We start from the raw sequence: 20,071 nt of genomic DNA on the forward strand, positions 1-20,071 counted from the left end.
CCTTTTTACTTCAAGGATGAGTGACACTTAACATTGAGCGAATGGATGTCACTATAATAACCATGCTCTCCTGCATACCTTTATGAATTTTGCAAGTGGATTATGAAACAGAGTTCAGTATGCAATACAGTATAAATGTAGGGCTAAGTTATAAGTAACAGTAAACTCTAGCTCCAGGATTAGGGTCATTTTTACTTCTTACCATTAATATGTTGTAATCACAGTTTAATGGGGCACTAGAGGGAATATGTATATGAGTGAGGTGATGGTGCAGCTTGCATTTTACTGCAGAGAAAATGCAAGGGCAGTAAGCATATGGCTCCTTTTTATGTGAAAAGTTATGAGACTATCCACTGTGAGGGCACTTAACTGCCTTCCGTGCTAATGCTGCTGTTGAGTTTATAGACAGATGCTACCAGCGTACTGCCAGGAAAAGCATAAGCCCTAGCGCTGAAGCGTTTGATTTTTCTCTTATTACCCAAGGCCCTTGTGAAAGGTTGGCAACCGCAGTATTTGCCATATAATCACCTGGAAACCTGGGTCACAGGACTAGCTTAGCAGGAAGCCGAGACTAGAGCACTCAGAGGTTGTACAAGTCACTGTCTTCTAGAGCATTGGGCAAGGAGGCAGCTGCCAGCTCCCCCTTTACTTTGATGTCCATTTATGCAAAGTTGCTAAAACAGGATACTCTGCTTTATGAACCTTGAAAAGATAAAATGCTTGGTCAGCATGTTTCAGTATGGTCAGAGTGTCTGGGTATTTTAAAACTGAGACTTACTTAGATTGCCAAATTCTTCCCAGCAAATGACCTATAACTTTTCTAAAGTTGAACTGTATTTTGTCAGAGTTAATGTTTCAACTGGGGGACTCCTATATCCCATCCCTTCTTAATCTTATTTTAGAGCCCAAATTTGTGAAATTTAGTGAAAGCTGGTTTTCAAAAGTCTATTGCCATTGTTTGCATTCTTTCAGTATAGGCCTGTGTCTAGCCCTGGCTATAATAGCCATCTGAGGTTGTTTCTTTTGCTTCCAAGGTTTGTTAAGCACAATGTCAATGACTTGCCGGAAGTGAACATCTGCTATTTCTCAGTGCTTAGAGTTTCCACCCAGGCCTGAAGTTCCCTGTCCCCCTCACAGGTCTTGGCAGGCTGGAGGTTTCTGGAGAGCAGGCTGTCCACGGTCGTCAGGGGCTCCCCTTCCTCTTGTGAAGGTGCCCATTGCTTCCTAGTGAGTTTGCTTTGACAAGTGGAGCAGAATGAGAAAGAGAGCAGGGAGGCAGAGCTACTGAAGCAGGACGAGACTCCAGATGAGCAAAGAAAAGAAACTCACTCCTGCCGTGGGGTGGAGTTATTTGCCCTCTTTTCGGATCCATCTAAGGGTTATTTGTTATTTGCCCTCTTTTCAGATCCATCTAAGGGTTAGCTCTGTGTCCCTTCCCTGCTCCCCCATCCCAATTGGATCGAGTCTGACACTTAGATGTCTCCTTAGAGTTCCCGTGCAGATTTACGGCTGCTTGAATAGAAGGAGTTCCACAGGGTCAGGAGACCACTCCTTTATGGTTTAAGTCCCATTGTGAAGTAGCTTTTCCATATTTAACCCATACTTTTCGATTTGTGTTTCTTTATCTTTGAAAGCCAAGCATTAGTAGTTTGTGGAAAGCATGAATATGCTGGGGAAACAAAAATGATTTTACTTTTTATACTATAAAGGTGTAAGACTTACAGCTTTGAGCCTGTAAATTCTCCCTAAAAGATGCCTAGCTTTGTATGTTGAGTGGCAAGATTTTTTTCTTAAGATGTAGCACCATATTTTAATTCATATTGATGGTACAGGGCATGACTCAGTAACTTATAAATTTGAAACCTTATTTGCCATATAGTGTGTTAAAAAGGTGAGTGAAAGTTGAGACCCAGCTATCCAGGGCTAGCTGCAGTCTGGTGGAAGGCAGATAAGCAAACAGCAGTTATAATATAGTGTGATATGTACACCACGAACAGATATGAACAAGGGGCTCATTGAGAGCCCATAGAAGTGCCTAACTCTGCGTGGCTGTGCCTGGTGCCACTTGTGTTCCCAACTAGAGGATGAAGAGGAGTCATCCAAAAAGGCAGCAGAAGCAAGACCATAGAGCAGTGATGCAATGACAGGTGGAAAAAGGCATTTGCTAAGAGACCTAACATCTTCAGATTATTATATGGGTCAGAGTAATTTTCAGATGATTATATTATCCTATTATCACAACTCAAGTTTTTTGGTGAGCCAGTATATAATATACATAGTTTTTCTTTTTCTTTTTGAGATGGAGTCTCTCTTTGTTGCCCAGACAAGCCTCGAACTCCTGGGCTCAAGCGATTCTCCTGCCTAAGCCTCCTGTGTAGGGACTACAGCACCTACCACCACACCTGGCATTTTTCTCTTTATTCTCACTCCTGCCATGTTAAATACCATAGTTTTTCTTAATTCTGATCTCATCTATATTTTTATTGTTAAGTATATAATTTTAATGAAATACATCAATTCTAATTTTTTTCTTTGCATTAATTTCATTTTTTTTTTATTTTAGAGCAGTGCCTTTTCTTTTTTTTTTTTAGAGCAGTGCCTTTTCGCCTATTTTTTCCACTTACACCATCATAGTCAGAACTAAGTCTTGAGAGGCTCCCTTCAATCCTCATAAATATATGAACAAACATATACGAATAGATTCGCTCATACACTTGTAAAAGAGCCATCTAAAACCCAGCATCTAATTTAAGCCGTGTCTTACAGTACATGAGGGTGTTTTCTAAAAAATCATTAGTACAAAAAAAAGGGACATACCTGACTGACTACCCATAAACTGTGCTTTCCAAAAGTTGTGACAGCAGTAGGATTTAAAAAAAAAAAAAAAAAAAAAGAAAGGAATTTTTTTAAAAAAATCCATCACGTAATAGGAAATCTTTTGACTATGCTTAATTTGAAAACAAAAGGTGGTTTATAATGTCAACTGTTACTGAGCTTTCAAACTTTAAAGGTTTTCACGTTTAAAGAAAGTTGGAAACCATTCCATAAATTGTAGCAAAGCAAAATTTAAAATGAATAGCAAGTGAGATTGATTATTTACTGTTCAATGTAGATTAAAATTAACATTGAAATCATTAAAGATTGTCTTAATCCACACATTTTAAAAAGGCAGGTAGGGAGAGGGAGAATAAAAGTCTGATTGCGTTGTTTTTGGTGGCACGGTATATTTGAGCTGTTTTGCAAACTGGAATGACCTATTAATAACTTTCTGTGGGTTAAATCTCTGAGTCATGCTTTAATGCTTTTATGGTAGGATTATATTGTGTGGGCTGCTCTTTCTATATTATTCTTCAATTTTTCACAAAATCAGGCATAGTCCTTCCTGTATGAGACTGTTCTGTCAGTTTGGTTGAGCACATTTATTCTGCAAGCTTCATTTTTCTGCTTTAAAAGCTTTATGCATGGAGGAGACTCTTGGACCACCCTATTCCATCTGATTGTATTCCTTCAAATGCCTCTCTTGACTTCAGCATCTCTTTCACTGTCTCTCTTATAAATTTTACTTTTGGTTTTTCCTAGGGGGGAAATATCTCATTTCTTCTCATAGACTCAACTCTCCTTTCTAATGATAAGGGTTCCACATTTCCAGCTGCTTATAAGACAGCAAATATTTCCCTGTTATCTTTCCAAAACTGATTCATCTTGGTAATTTCTGTGCCCCAGTCAATTGGACTAATATTTCTGGCCCCAAGGAATTATTTCTTTCAGCCATTTTTGATACTTCTGCTACAAGCACTGGGTTTTCTGGCTACCAGTTGTAGCTATTGGATCTTTTGCAGAATAAAACATTCTATCTTCCTTGGCTGGCCTAATACTGTCCACTGCCTAGTTCTACCCTGGCCTGTTGGGCTGCTTTTAGCTACTAGTGGTCAGTCTGGTCCTCTAATTGGGGATCAGACTGGGCTCAGCCTGGTCCTCTAATTGGGGCTTTGACTATTTCTAGCCCAATTATGTAGGTAGAGAAGTTGACATACTCTATCCCCAAATCTATTTAGTCACAAATCTAGCTGACTTTATGTTCAAAATAAATTTTAGATCTGTACCATTTTATTTGCTGTCTCTGCCATTATACTAGTCCAGGCCTTAATTAATTTATATTATAATCACTGCAACTGCCCTGTTCTTCATACCTCCAACTCTTTCACAACTTGTGCCAATCCTTTTCTTTAAAGCCTTCCTAGGCAATCTTCACGATCTTTCCACTTTTGGAAATTCTGTCATTTTTCACTATTTATCTTGCATAAATATCATAATAGACAAGTATTAAAATTCTTATTCGTAATCATTTTCTCAGGTGAACAAGAATACAGAGATAATCTGTAGGATAGTTGTGCCTTGAATTTTACTCTTCAGATGTTGTACAACTAAAAGTCCTAAAACACATTGATAAGAAAGTTCAAGAGAATATTTAAGGAATGTTTAGCAAGCAAATAGTGCTTTATGTTTGGGGAGATAAAGGGTTTCCCTTTTTCAAGATGATATGGAGTAAGTTTGAAGTATTTATTATATGCAATTTTAAGTGCCTTGCACATATTAGGAACTCAATATTTAGTCTTTTTCTGAGATAAGAATTTTTATGTGAATCTTGGATTTCCAATTGGGACTCTTTTAGGGTTCTATAAAATCATGAAAGATTATCAGAGAATGTATGATTGACTAACATAGCTCTTAAGGAAAAATTTGAGCTTATAAATCTATAAATCAGTTTATTTATATTGGGTTTTTTAGCTGAGTTCAAAGCTGTGTAAGAGATCTATCATGTAATGTTTTAGAAAGAATAAGATAATATAAAAAGGATTTTAACATTTGAACAAAATTCAGTTAAATTATACTTTCTTCTATAGAGAAAATATAATTTCTTTCTAGAGAATTTCGCCAGGCTTCCTTTGACCTTCCACTTATATCCTTCTTATTTTGTTTTTTTTTTCCTTCCTAATCAACACGTCTGTCAACTCAGGGTCAGTAATATTAATGAGTGTAGTCAAGAGATAAATGGTCATTTCAACCTGTTTAGAATATTCATCTCAAAAATGCTGATAGCCAAGTTAGTATTACTTAGTAAATAATAATGCTATAGCTCTGGTTAGAGTTATAAGTGAACTCCCCCTGATTTCATACTTCACATTATTTAATTGGGACAGTCATTGGTTTTGACAAGGAATTTTGAGACGATCCAGGGAAAAAAAAGCCGGAGGGTTTTAGGGAAGCAATCTTTCTAATCCAAATTTCTAGTGGATAAAGTTTGGCAGTCTTCACACCCAGGACTCCCCAAGTTGTCACTTACTGAATATCATGTACAGCTCATAAGGCTGTTCAGGCAATTATAAACAGCTAATGGATCTGAATGCACCTTAGTGGGAGGAATCTGGACATTGACACATACCAGAGCAGCTGCATCATGAGTCAGGCTCAGGCCTGGAAAGAATAAATGCTTGTTGCTGGATGGATTAGGTAAGCAGAAGCTGAAGTCTTAACAGAATATGAATCATTGTGACTAAGCACCTCTTATTTTTTTTCTCCCAAATTTACTTTGTCTTTAATGGTAAAGATGAAAAGATCTTAAAACCTGAAAAGTAAAGAGTCTTGTAAACAGATGATGATAGAAGCTAAGAGTGACATTAGAAGATCGATCCCGGACCCTCACATTGCATGCCCAATTCTTCCCAGCATAGAGGGAAAGCTTTGATCTTTGGGAAGTGTTCCAGTTCATTCCTTTTAGCACAATGTCTCATTGTTTGCTTCTAGAGGCAGACAACCCAGAGTTTGGACTCTAGCTCCACCTCTTACTTGTTGTGAGACATCAAGATTACTTCACTTCTCTGTATCTCAGACTTCTCGTCATAAAATAAGTTTAATAGCACTGTCTGCCTCATAGAGCAGCTGTGAAGATAATGGCTGTAAATCGCTTGGTGTCAGCATAAAGCAAGAGCTGCTGATGTCTCACCATGATAATGATGGTGATAAGGATAAAGGTGGTATAGGTCATATGATTCCACACATACCGACCTGGATGCCTGGGATTGGAGAAGCCTAATGTTTCCGAGCTAAGGTGTAGCAGAGATAGAGGGATGTTTGAGCCTCCTGGTCCTATAGGAGGGGGCTCCAGAAGACAGCCCCAGGTGAAGAGAATGGCAACATTCTTTGAGGAGTGAAATTAGTTTAGGATTAAGGCAGAAAGATTCCAAGGACAACCATTGCCCTTTAACTAAACATTCCTTTAAGCCTAGCCCTGAGATAAGAGTCCTTTCTTATCTCAAAGTCATTCTGGAAGGCTCAGGTCTCTAAATGCGTAACCACTGTTCCAGCACCTCAGTCTGATTACCCTTCCTGTGTAGGAAGATCCCTGGGGGCAGAAGACGCTACTGTAGGAGTCCTCAACACTTCTTACCAGGCTGTTCTCCACTGAGTAGTTTAAATGACAAGTTGAGAAGGCTTTGAATTATCACTGAGGCCCAGTGTGAGTCAGTGTGCTTGGGAAGTCACTGTCCTTTAACTCTTTAGTTCATTTATGCACACTTATTTTAACCATTTACTGAACTAGACATTGTGAATATAGGGAAGAATTCACAGACACGTAAAATCAGAGTGGCTGCAGTCTGGAGCGGAAGTGCTATGATGGAGTGTGAATGGAGCTAGCTGTTGGAGCCCCAGTGCTGTGGTCATCAGAGAAGCCTCCCCAGAGAGAAGGGCATTAGACCTAAGACTTGAAAGAAAGTAGGAGTTTTCCAGGTGGAAGGAGGTGTTTTGGACACAAGGTAGCGTGTGTAAAGGCACACGATTGTATGGCCAATCTAAGGAGTCAGACGGGAACAGTAGGAGAACTAACAGAGGTTTGCAAGCAGGACTATGGCATCAGGTCAGTTTTGTGAGGGAGAGGTCTCTGAGACTAGTGTGTAGGATAGATTCAAAGAGGTAAAAGACGAGATAGCAGAAGGGAGAAAGGGATGAGAGCTTAAAGTAGTGGGAGAAGCTATGCTGGATGTGAGAGATCATTCTGATGTAACACAGTTGATAGGGTCAGTTGTTTGGATGTACTGCCTTAGGGTGGACCATCCATGAAGGAAAAATTGAGGAGGACCCTAAGTTGTCTGACTTCTTAGATCATTTGGTCTCAGGAATCTATGGGAATACAGAAGACAGAGCAGGTTCCAGTTTGGAGTAGGAAAGAACATGCATATAATGAATAAGGTTATGTGATGGATCTGACTCTGAGTAATTCAGGTGTAAATTTGAGGCATGCAGAAGTGAACCTACAGGCAATATTGTGTACTAACTAAGAGTACAAGCTTTAGAATCAAAGCTGAATTAAAATCCTAACTATTTCTTTTAGACCATGTGATCTTGGGAGCATTATTTAACTTCTTTGGGTCTTTTTCTTCATTTGATCTTTAAATCTGTTTTGTCTGGTAGTAATAGTCCCATATTAATTACTTTCTAAATTTCATTTGCCTAATAGCTATTCACTCATTATTAATATTTTTTAGCTTTATTTGACACTTTGTTTTAAGTTTAAAAAAAAAACATAGCTGGGTATTTTTATTTTTAACCCATTCTAAAAGTCTTAATCTTAGTAGGCTTGATTTTACTCCTAGCTTATTTTCAAACTTTGTTTCCCCCACACCTTTTTGTTTGTTTTTCTCTGTATGGGAGACAGGGCTGGTGGTGTGGAGGTAGGGGTTGGTTTGATGATGATACTATTCATTCCATGATTTCCCTTAATACTGATGAAGTTGTGCTGTACTTTTCCATTATATTAGTGGCTACCTTTTCATTCCCATTTCTTGACTATTAGATGAAACTAATTAGTATTTCCTACACAGATGCTCTAAAATTAGACCTATAAAATATTTTTACTTCTCCATCTTCAGTTACTCTTATTTTTCCATTCTATGCCCCTCTTCCTAAAATTGATGAGCCCAGGTTAAGCCATTAGATTACCTTTTTTTAAAAACTATTCTTTAACATATATATTCATCTATGTGTTCATAGTAACATGAAAGTGACATTTATTTGAATGTAGGTAATCACAATAATTATTGAGATAAAGCAAAAAGATTAAAATTTTAACATTCAATGTCAAAACAAAAGGAAACCTTCTTGTAATCCCACACATGTCCTCAAAGGTAAAAATAAAAAATTGAGTCATGAGAGTTTAAGAAGTAAGAGAGGTTGGCTGATTTTCCCAAGATCACACAGAATTAGTACCAGAATCAGGACCTAAATTCAGATGTTCTTATCACTTGTTTTCTGACTGTTCATGACATTACTGGCTATTCTGACACCCAGTGTTACCAGTAACACTTCCATATTATAACATGAAACTGAGACAACAGGTCTGTGTGTTTCAGAGGTTAAGTGATCAGATTGTCCCATTCTCTGAATGTTACCTTTGTCTTTCCCTCATACAGCAGTGAAATACTCCACTCCCACACAGAGGTAAGCCTGTTCAGAAGGACCAGGCTGGGTGCTAGATTGTTGAATGTGATGGGGGATGTGGAGGAGGGAGCGGTCCACCCACCTCATGAGTACCCTGTCTGAGTTCACTGTCCTACCTGTGTTTTTCCTATTAGCTGCATGCTCTCTGTGGCAATAGGACAGGAATTATTATGATTATCATAAAGGTTCACTATCATTATCTGCATTTTTAAAATTTCTGCCATGTGCTTGGCACTATGCTAAGTGCTTTATATGTTACTGTGAGTAGACGTAACAGCCCTGTCAGGAAGACGCTGCCTTAGTAATCTGAGGAAACAAGACCATTACTTGTTCACTGACACATAGCTGGTAGGTGGCAGGACTCAGAGGTGGACTCAAGTTCCTTTGAAGCCAGAAACTATGCTCTATGTACCACAATACCCTGCTTTTCATTGTAAATTTCTTTAGTACAAAGAGTCACTCTGTGCTTCTAAATGAAGCCCAGGTTAATAGCAGATTTCCCCTATTATTATAGGATCATTAAAATATCTTGGTGTCAGCTCAGGGATGGAACTGACTTGTTGATGTCTAGTACAGGGGTCCTCAAACTTTTTAAACAGGGGGCCAGTTCATGGTCCCTCAGACTGTTGGAGGGCCGGACTATAGTTTTAAAAAAACTATGAACAAATTCCTATACACACTGCACATACCTTATTTTGAAGTAAAACAAACGGGCAAAAAAACCCACGTGTGGCCCGTGGGCCGTAGTTTGAGGATGCCTGGTAGTATTTCAGGGACTATAGTGGGTTTCATTTCATTTTATAATATGATCCTATAGACCAATAATAAATTATAACTCTAGAAGAGTAAAATAATCATTACAATTCCTTTTTCAGACCTACTATTCTTTTTTTATCTTATTATATTATGGGGGTACAAGTGTTAAGGTTACGTATATTACCCATACCCCCTACCCCCTCAAGTCAGAGCTTCAAGTGTGTCCATCCCCCAAACATTGCACCTCTTACTCATTGTGTTTGTATATACCCATCCCCTCCTCCCCCCTCCCACCTGCCCGACACCCAATAAGTGTTGTTCCTATATGTCCACTTAAGTGTTGATCTGTTAGTACCAATTTGCTGGTGAGTACATGTGGTTCTTGTTTTTCCATTCTTGACATACTTCACTTAGTAGAATGGGTTCCAGCTCTATCCAGGAATATACAAGAGGTGCTATATCACCATTGTTTCTTAAAGCTGAGTAGTACTCCATGGTATACATATACCACATTTTATTAATCCACTCATGAATTGATGGACACTTGGGTTGATTCCACAGCTTTGCAATTGCGAATTGTGCTGCTATAAACATTTGAGTGCAGGTGTCTTTTTCACAAAGTGACTTTTGATCTTTTGGGTAGATGCCCAGTAGTGGAATTGCTGGATCAAATGGTAGATCTACTTGTATCGCTTTGAAGTATCTCCATATTGCTTTCCACAGAGGTTGAACTCGTTTGTAGTCCCACCAGCAGTGTAGGAGTGTTCCTATCTCTCCGCATCCACACTAGCATTTATTGTTTGGGGACTTTGTGATAAAGGCCATTCTCACTGGAGTTAAGTGATATCTCATTGTGGTTTTGATTTGCATTTCCCTGATGATTAGAGATGTTGAGCATTTTTTCATGTTTGTTGGCCATTATTCTGTCTTCTTTTGAAAAGTTTCTGTTCATGTCCTTCGCCCATTTGTTGATAGGGTTGTTTGATTTTTTTCTAGCTGATTTTCCTGAGTTCTAAATAGATTCTAGTTATCAGCCCTTTATTGGATGTGTAGCTTGTGAAAATTTTCTCCCATTCTGTGGGTTGTCTGTTTGCTCTCTTGACAGTTTCTTTGGCTGTGCAGAAGCTTTTTAATTTGATCAGGTCCCATTTGTTTTGAATGAGTTGTATTAGTCTTGTAGAGATGCTATAATGAGATATTCTAGACTGGGTGGCTTAAATAACAGAAAGTTATTTTTTTCTCAGTTCTGAAGGCTGTGAAGTCCAAGATACCAAGGTTTGTTTCAATTTCTGGTGAGGGCTATCTTTCTGGCTTGCAGAGGGCCATTTTGTCCTCATATGGTCTTTCCTCTGAGTCTCTTAGATTAGGATCCCACCCTGATGACCTCATTTAATCTTAATTATCTACTAAAGGCCCTATCTCTAAATACAGTCTCATTGGAGGTTAGGGCTTCAGTATATGAATTTGGACAGAGGGTAGGAAAAAGGGAAACACAATTAGGTCCACAGCAGTTGCTGAATTTTTTCATGTGTTCAAAATTCTCATTGCTTAATGAGAAAACATACAACCTTGACATTATCTATTGTCTATAGGGAATCTCTGTTGCCCAGGCTAGAATACCGTGCCATCAGCCTAGCTCACAGCAACCTCAAACTCCTGGGGTTAAGCGATCCTCCTGTCTTAACCTCCCGAGTAGCTGAAACTACAGGCATGCACCAGCATGCCCGGCTAGTTTTTTCTATATATTTTTAGTTGGCCAATTAATTTCTTTCTATTTTTAGTAGAGATGGGGACTCTCTCTTGCTCAGGCTGATTTTGAACTCCTGACCTTGAGCAATCCTCACCTCGGCCTCCCAGAGTGCTAGGATTATAGGCGTGAGCCACCTTGCCCGGTCGGGAATCTTTTAAAGTACTAAAACTCTTAGAATAAATTAACTTTCAATTCTTATTAAAATATTGAAATATTTTCTGTGTTATCCTTCAATTTAAAAGATCATGTAACCTATGCTTAGTAATAACCGTAGCACTTACCAGCATGCCCTGCAATAATAATAGAGTCATTTATTTTTCTTTTTTTGAGGCAGAGTCTTACTCTGTCTCCCTGGGTAGAATGCACTGGCATCATCAAAGCTCACAGCAACCTTAAACTCCTGCGCTCAAGCCATCCTGCTGCCTCAGCCTCCCTAGTAGCTGGGACTACAGGCGTGCACCACCATACCTGGCTAATTTTTCTATTTTTAGTAGAGATGAGGTCTCGCTCTTGCTCAGCATGGTCTCAAACTCCTGAGCTCAAGCAATCATCCCACCTCAGCCTCCCAGAGTGCTAGGATTACAGGCTGGAGCCGCCACACCCGGCCCCACGATGTTGAAATGTTTGCTATTTCAACATTGTTTGCCTATTTGCTGTGTGACTGTTTATAGACAGTTGTATGAAGAACACACTGTATTAGGATCTGTACTTCCTGGTAGAAAAGAGAAGCAGAACTCAATATAAATTTGATGAATGAAGAAACATTCTTCCTTCAGAAGATTATTTGGGGTAAAACTAATTATTATTATATTAATATCTGGCCCTGTCATGATTTATAGCACAGCCATAAGAACTACCTTTAACTTTCTGAATTGAAATTATGATAATGACAAAGGAGTGAATAATAGCTAAGATTTACCAAGTATAAAAATCTGTTCTACCTTAAGTCTAATTATTCTTTTAATTCTCAAAGTAAAACTATGAGGAAGACGTTTTTACTTTTGTGGGGAAGTTTTAACTTATAGCTTACCCTGACAGAACTGAGACATAGGGAGGTTAAATAATTTGCCCAAGACCATACAGTTATGGGTGAATTAATCAGGAAGTAGTTCCCAGTGAATCCAGAAAGTATTTATTAAGACCCTTGGATATGTACAAGTTGTGAAAGGTACTATGGAGAGTGGAAAAAAAAAAATTACTAGACATAGCAATAGGCAATAAAAAGAAACATGGAAGAATCACATTACTTGACTTCAAATTATACTACAGAACTGTAGTAACCAAAGCAGCCTGGCACTGGCATAAAAACAGACACATAGACCAATGGAACAGAATAAAGAACCCGGAAATAAATCCACACATCTATAGTGAACTTATCTTCAACAAAGGTGCCAAGAACATACAGTGGAGAAAAGAAAGTCTCTTCAATAAATGGTGCTGGGAAAACCGGACATCCATACACAGGAAAATGAAGCTAGACCCTTCTCTTACCATATACAAAAATCAACTCAAAATGGATTAAAGACTTAAATGTAAGACATGAAACTGAAACTGCTAGAAGAAAAAAATTGGAGAAATATTTCAGGACATTGGTCTAGGCAAAGAGTTTTTTTGGGTAAACCTCAAAAGCATAGTCAACAAAAGCAAAAAGAGGCAAATGGGATTGCATTGAGCTAAAAAAGCTTCTTCACAGCAAAAGAAACAATCAACAGAGTGAAGAGCCAACCTACAGAATATGAGAAAAATATTTGCAAACTAGCCAACAAAGGATTAATGACCAGAACATATAAGGAGCTCAACTCAATAGCAAAAAAAAATAAATAAATAAATACAATTTTAAAAATGGGCAAATGATCTGAATAGACATTTCTCAAGAGAAGACATACAAATGGCCAATAGGCATATGAAAAATGGACTATTTAGAATGAAGAAGCTATTTTTGGAGAGTATTGGGGAAGAAATCAAAATAAGGACATTAAGGCCAAATAGGACTTTGAAAATTAGGGAAGTTTAAATTTAATGAAGAAATAGAATCTCGAATATTTATGAGAAAAAAAAGCCTGATGAGAACATTATTTAAGAAAAATCAATCTGTGTATTCTTATTTCACAAATTTATCATACCAGTTTAATATTTTATAAATATCTTTATTTCTTATTTTGTCTTGTTAGCTTCTGGACCTTTTATAGGAAAGGAATATATAATCTTCATAAATGTCCTCAGACAGTCTGAAATTTTCCTCAAAATGGGATATAAAACTCAAAAGACTATGTAGTTTCAAGGCTAAGAGTTAAAGATTTATCATATTGTATATCTGCAGGCCTCAGGGTACATATCTGTTTCATTTTTCTGCCTATAACCATCATAACATTTGTTGGTAGTTGTATAAATTGTTATGATCTCCACAAAGGACAGAATGACAATATCTGTCAACATTTTAAATGTATAGTCCCTTTCATTCAGCTATTCTACATCTTCACAGATATGCTTACACCTGCATGGAGGTATATGTTAGTACAGTGATGTCGCTCAAGGTCTGAATTAGTAAACTACTAGAGATGACTTAGATAACCTATTGATTATCTTAGATAATCTGTTGATTATCTATTATTGATTATCTAATGACTTAGATAACCTATTGGTTATATAAAATAAGGTAGTAGATGGTGGAATACTATATAGACATTAAAAAGATTATTAGATTCATGTTTCATGTGTTGATATAGAAAGATCTCTAAAATAGATTTAAGTGAAAAACAAATGCAGAATAATAGGTATACTAGGTACAGTATACATGGTCTAAATTGCACATTTGTCAAAAAGATGGAAGTGGAATATATTAATAAGAGGGTCTAAGGTTAGAGGAAATGGTCATTTTACCTTTTAATATTTTGTGCTGTTTAAACTTTGGCAAAATCTGTTACTGTAAATCCACCTTTTTAAATGAATTAAAACATGTATTTAATGCCTGCCATGCAGAAAATCCAAAAGGTATTGATTATGCGCATGAATGTGTATAATCAAAATGTATCATCAAGCATCAGAATTATGTTCTCTGTTAACTTTTAAGGTGTGTTCAAAGAGAGTCTATTTTTTTTTTTCATTCAGTAAATATTTACTGAGCATATACCATGTGTTTTTTCTTGAAGTAAATATTTAACTTGAGCCTGAGAATTTCTTTAGGAAAATGGGCTTTTAAAATTGGGAGGAACCTTGAAAACCAGTGTCCTCATTTTAGGCAAGAGGAAACTGAAATCCAAATGGACACGTGCAAGGTCTCAGCACCTGTTGGCTGAGCTGCTGGGAGAACTGATCCCAGTTCTCTCCACACGCCACCTTGAATGATGTCAGAGGGACAAGCTCATCTTGAATTTGTCCTCATCCTTTTCTTTCCACTAAAGTCAGTTCAGATCCCTTTCAGTAGATTGGTATCCTCACATTACTAACTTTGGAAAGATTTAATAGTGTTGGAAATGCAGAGTCTTTAATATTAAACATGTAGAGGAAACTAAAATGCTCTGAATTTCTATTTTTTCTCTTAAAAAGTAACATTTTAATTTCTATAGCATGCAGTGTCCTCAAGATTTACACTCTAATTTTTTTTTTTTTTTTTTTTTTTTTGAGACAGAGTCTCACTTTTGTTGTCCAGGCTAGAGTGAGTGCCGTGGCGTCAGCCTAGCTCACAGCAACCTCAAACTCCTGGGCTCAAGCGATCCTTCTGCCTCAGCCTCCCGAGTAGCTGGGACTACAGGCATGTGCCACCATGCCCGGCTAATTTTTTTTTTATATATATATCAGTTGGCCAATTAATTTCTTTCTGTTTATAGTAGAGACGGGGTCTCGCTCTTGCTCAGGCTGGTTTTGAACTCCTGACCTTGAGCAATCCGCCCGCCTCGGCCTCCCAAGAGCTAGGATTACAGGCGTGAGCCACAGCGCCCGGCCCGCACTCTAATTTTTGTTTGGACACTTGCCTACAGTGTTAATAACTCATCAAAGTTTTTAGTTATCAGGCTGAAGGAAGCATCATACTAAAGAAAATAGCTTTGTGGGGAATATTTTCTTTTTTTATTTATTTTTTTCTTCATTTTTAAAATTTTTTTAGCATATTATGGGGGTACAAGTGTTAAGGTTACATATATTGTCCATGCCCCCCTACCCCCTCGAGTAAGAGCATCAAGCGTGTCCATTGCTGTGGGGAATATTTTCCCCTAAAATGAGGAAGGAACCTGTATAATATAAAAAAGAAAAGAAATATCCCATTGTTGAACAATATTTCATCCAGCTTTTGATTGGTTGAGTCTTAACTAGATTGTGAGGTCCTCAGAGACAAGGTCACCTGCTTATTAGGTCCCTCCCATGTCTTAGCTCTGCAGTCCCCAACCTCCTGGGCCACAGACTGGTACCGGCCTGTGGTCTGTTAGGAACCAGGCCACACAGTATGAGGTGAGCAGTGGGCAAGCCAGAGAAGCTTCACCTGAATTTGTAGCTGCTCCCCATTGCTCACATCACCGCCTGAGCTCTGCCTCCTGTCAGCTCAGCGGAGGCATTAGATTCTCATGGGAACTCAAACCCTACTGTAAACTGTGCATGTGAGGTTGAACACCCCTTATAACAATCTAATGCCTGATGATCTGAGGTGGAGCTGAGGCAGTGATGCTAGGCACTGGGGAGCAACTGCAAATACAGATTATCATTAGCAGAGAGGTTTGACGGCATAATAAATGTAATGCACTTGAATCATCCTAAAACCACCCCTTCCCCCACCCTCCCTCATCCATGGAAAAATTGTCTTCCATGAAACTGGTCCCTGGTGCCAAAAATGTTGGGGACTGCTGCCTTAGCTGACTCAGTGTGATATACTTGTGAGTCACTTAATACATCATTTATCAGCTAATTATTTTCATCCAAATCCTTTTAATACCTACAGAGAACCAATGCTATATTCAAAGACATGTAATCATAGACTGGAGGATATTACCTTGTTTAAAAAGAGAGGCACATGATTGGCAAACTGTCTTTTGAAACTAAAAAAAGAAGAGAGAGAAAAAAAAAAGAGAGGGACAGGTGGCACTGTTGATTTTTGAAGGCACTATATCAATATAAGGATTGAGACCAAAGCATGTGATTTATGCCTTATTCTGATGATCCCTAAGTGCAGCCCCTTGACCGAATACAAACTTCACATATCAAATCCCTTTATTAAAAGGATTTGTTCTGTAAAATTTGGATTCAGTCAAAAGGCCACTCAAGGATCCAGAAGGCCACATGTGGCCCCAAGGCCACAGGTTCCCCACCCCAAACCAGAATGCTATATGGATTCCCAAAGAGTAGAATTCAGTGTATCTCCTTCAAGCTCATTGTTAGCATATTAACTTATGCTAAAAATTAACAGTAGTACTTTCTTCCTGGAAATTTGAGGAAAGCAAAGGCCATGCTTGGTTAATGTAAAACCAAAGAACCTGTTTTTGTTAAACGTGAACCACTCAATACAGCCCTAACTATTCACGTTTTAACCTGCCTGTGTTTGATCTGCTGCTTTTTCTCCTCCCTAAAGCTGCAAGAGAAATAGTCTGGTTAGAAAGAGAAGAGCGTGCCCGGCAGCACTATGAAAAGCACCTGGAAGAGCGGAAGAAGAGGTTGGAGGAGCAGAGGCTGAAGGAGGAGCGGAGGAGGGCGGCTGTGGAGGAGAAGCGGAGGCAGAGACTCGAGGAGGACAAGGTGAGCCACCCTCCGCGAAGGGTATGGGGCTCTCCTTGGGAAGTGCAGCAGACTTCCTGTGCGACTGCCCGTTCAGATGCCATGGTGCACAGCAAAACAGTGTCAGAGTCATCAGCTTTGCAGATGCCACGGTTTCTCGGGAGCTTGGAGTACGGGAGTCAGGTAGACAATGGGCTGATGATTATTATTGCCACAGAAACTTTAAAAGCCCAGCTCTCTGGTCTAAACCTGTGACTGACTTATTAATGTTCAGTTCATCTATATTGAAGTATAAAGACCACTGCAAATAATTGGGTTTCCATAGGGCTTTACCATTTGTAAACATTTTCACATAGATTATCTCCTTTAACCCTTATCCAGCTCTTGAGTAAGTATTATAAATATGTATTAGTTTCTGTAAAAATGGAAGTTTAGACTCAGAACAGGTAAGTTATACCAGGTCATATAACTCAATAAGTCATCAGGTCAGGATTACCCACATCCTCAGATTCTGAGCTTTATTTTTTAATTAAATATGGTACCATACGTGTTCAGCATCAGTTTAAGCTAAGACCCGCACTACAGTGCTTGTGTGTGTGGATGAAAGCATCACACTCCAATAGTGAGGGTCATTTATTTGAGTGCCTATTGTACACCCAAGGTTTTATGAACTGGGACCTAATGATTTCAGTAACCCTCTCAGATTGATATTCCCACCTTAAGATAAGGTGTAGAAGTTAGGAAATAGATTAGGAGTAGTAGGGTGGAAATTTAATTAGTACCCCTCACTCCACTCTGTCCTAAGTTGAAGACACTTCAAACAGCCAAACTGAAAGTGATCATCAGCTCCTCTCTTCCGTTTCAGGAACGCCATGAAGCTGTCGTGCGGCGTACGATGGAAAGGAGCCAGAAGCCAAGGCAGAAGCATAACCGGTGGTCGTGGGGAGGCTCTCTCCATGGGAGCCCCGGCATCCACAGTGCAGGTAAACAGCAACCACTTTCAAAATCAGTCTTTTTTTTTTTCCTAGAAGCAAAATGCATTTCCCATCTTTTTTCTAAATCTATGTTTCCAAAACAAAAATCCTACCGAAATTATTAAACTACAATTAAGTGATGCTTCTACCATTTGAGGATAAGAGGGTGATGGAGGTAAGAAGATAAGGTTCTCGCTTTCCTTTAACACAGGCCTCTTATGTGTTAGAAATTCCTTAAAGAGAGCAATCTATGCGATATTTCTAAATAAACATGCTAGTTTCAACACTGTTATTGTAGTCATTCATTGGCATAAAAGTTTCAAGATTATGGAATAAGTTAACCAGTTTTATCTTTTTCTGTGGAAGAACCAGTTCTATTGACTGATCAAAATCAATACTATGAGCTTATATATCCTGACCCTAACGTATTTGCAACACTAATGCTCTGTAAGAAAATGTGCAGGTTTAGTAAGCTAGAAATAGTAGCAGATGTCTGAGCTGTTTCCTTCTTGAATGGACATAAAAATCATACTGAAATTTGGACTTACAGGAAGGTTTTATTTTTGTACTGTAAATTCAATACACCTTGAATTTTACATAGTGTGTCAGTTCTTTTTCATTTGTGTGAGTCTAATAACTCTTTTATTTTTTTAATTTGCTTTGAAAAATCATTGTCTTACATTCTGTCCCCAGGTGGTTTTGTTGAATCATCATTCACCTTTCTCGATTTAGCAGGCCTGGACCACCACTGCACAACTTTTGGTGGTACTAGAAAATCTGGTACAGATATCCTTGTGATTGCTGATTGCCTGACCTGTAGCTAGCACCTCAGACATAGGGCCAATTCATCCATAGCTGAACCATCACCACCTTAGTCATACTGCATGCTTAATATCCTGTTGCATAGACCTAGATCTGAGATTGGCACAGTGTTTCTTAAGTGTGACAATATGACTCAGGTGACTTAAAGGTATTGAAATAATTACACATGGCACATTTGCTTTCTCTTTAAATGATCATTTTGGATAAAAACCTATTTAAAAAATGTGTTTTCACTAAAAAACTACCTGGGATCAAAGTACATCCAATTTAGTCCCCACCCCCTCCCCCAATCAATACCGCTATAGCCACTTTTAGTTTAAACCTAAATAACTATGGATTTTTATTTGTTTGCTCTGTTCTCTTTCATGCCTAACATTCCATATATCTTTTATAACCCCTTTATTTAAAAAAAAAAAAAAATCTAAAGAATATCACCACAACTTACTTTCCTGAAACGCTGAACCAAAGTTTTTTTTCAAAGTTTTTTTCCCCGCTTGGCTCTTCACAACCCAGTGGTCGTTGGTAGGGCCCATATCAAATCTGTGGTCATTTAAGTGTGATGTTTCATTGTAGGGATAGTGTGTATACATTCTACGCAGAAAAGCTGTCAGGATGTATATTTTTATAAACATTTTTTCTTTTACTTCATGCTTTATATGTATATGGCAGAAATATACTCTGTTACAGATTGCCAGACATATTTGAAGGAAGATAAAGAGGCTTAGCCTTAATTCTTTGCTTCCATACTCAGAGTTTTAATATGTGACCTATATTACTGCCACTCAGAACGAGAGAAACCATTGTTGCATTTGTGAGCTGTTGGATAAAATCCATTTTAATAAGATCTGTGAATTAGAGCAAATTGCTCCTATACTGGAACAGAAAAGTCTGTCTGAAATTAATTAGGATTACTTTCAGACAGACTTAAATTAGAACTTTCTCAAAGATCAGAAAATGATCTGTGATCTTGAGAGCAGCAACCAAGTCTCATTCATTTCAAATACAACAACACCTGCTGCATGACGGGTATTTAGTCAATGTTTGCTGGCCAGCAGATCCTACACATGGTCTATGTTAAAATTAATGTCTAACTGCTAGCTAATATCAAGTACAACTGGTCTGTAAAACTTTATACTTTTAAAACATATTCTTAATAAATCCTTTTATAAATTTGTTCAGTGAGAAAAGAAATTAATAAAAATTGTTTCATATATTAAGTAATAGAACAAATTCATGGTATACTTCCATAATTTTGACCATCTATGACAGATTTAGAGGTTTTATTATTCATGATATTTTTAGGATGGAAAGACCTAGTTTAGCTTATTTTTTTCTACTTTACTCTGAAGCAGAACTGTTTTTTAATCCATTGAGAATCTGCCTGAGGTAGGCCTCTATGTGTACACAATTTTCCCCAACTAAATCTTAACATATAAAGCAATATCAGAAAATGTATTGTTATAAAATCACTTGAAAAGGACATTTGTTGTCCTCCTTGTGTTCTCTCCTCACATTTCAGCAATAAGATGCACCTTTTGATGATTTGCCCTAAATCTTTTCCTTATGTTAGGATTGC

At 38.1% G+C, this 20,071-nt stretch overlaps 1 protein-coding gene across 7 annotated transcripts in view; it reads left to right on the forward strand.

Moving 5' to 3' along the window:
- Window positions 1–20,071, forward strand: part of MAP7 (microtubule associated protein 7) — a 180,219-nt gene that overhangs the window by 122,692 nt on the left and 37,456 nt on the right. For all 7 annotated transcript variants that reach the window (XM_012739443.3, XM_012739444.3, XM_012739436.3 and 4 more), the window contains 2 exons: window positions 16,557–16,720; window positions 17,565–17,682. In XM_012739443.3, coding sequence (XP_012594897.1) covers window positions 16,557–16,720; window positions 17,565–17,682 — 282 coding nt within the window. The remainder of the gene's footprint in view (window positions 1–16,556; window positions 16,721–17,564; window positions 17,683–20,071) is intronic.

This window comes from Microcebus murinus, chromosome 5 (assembly GCF_040939455.1).
Source record: "Microcebus murinus isolate Inina chromosome 5, M.murinus_Inina_mat1.0, whole genome shotgun sequence".
NCBI classification, from domain to species: Eukaryota; Metazoa; Chordata; class Mammalia; order Primates; family Cheirogaleidae; genus Microcebus; species Microcebus murinus.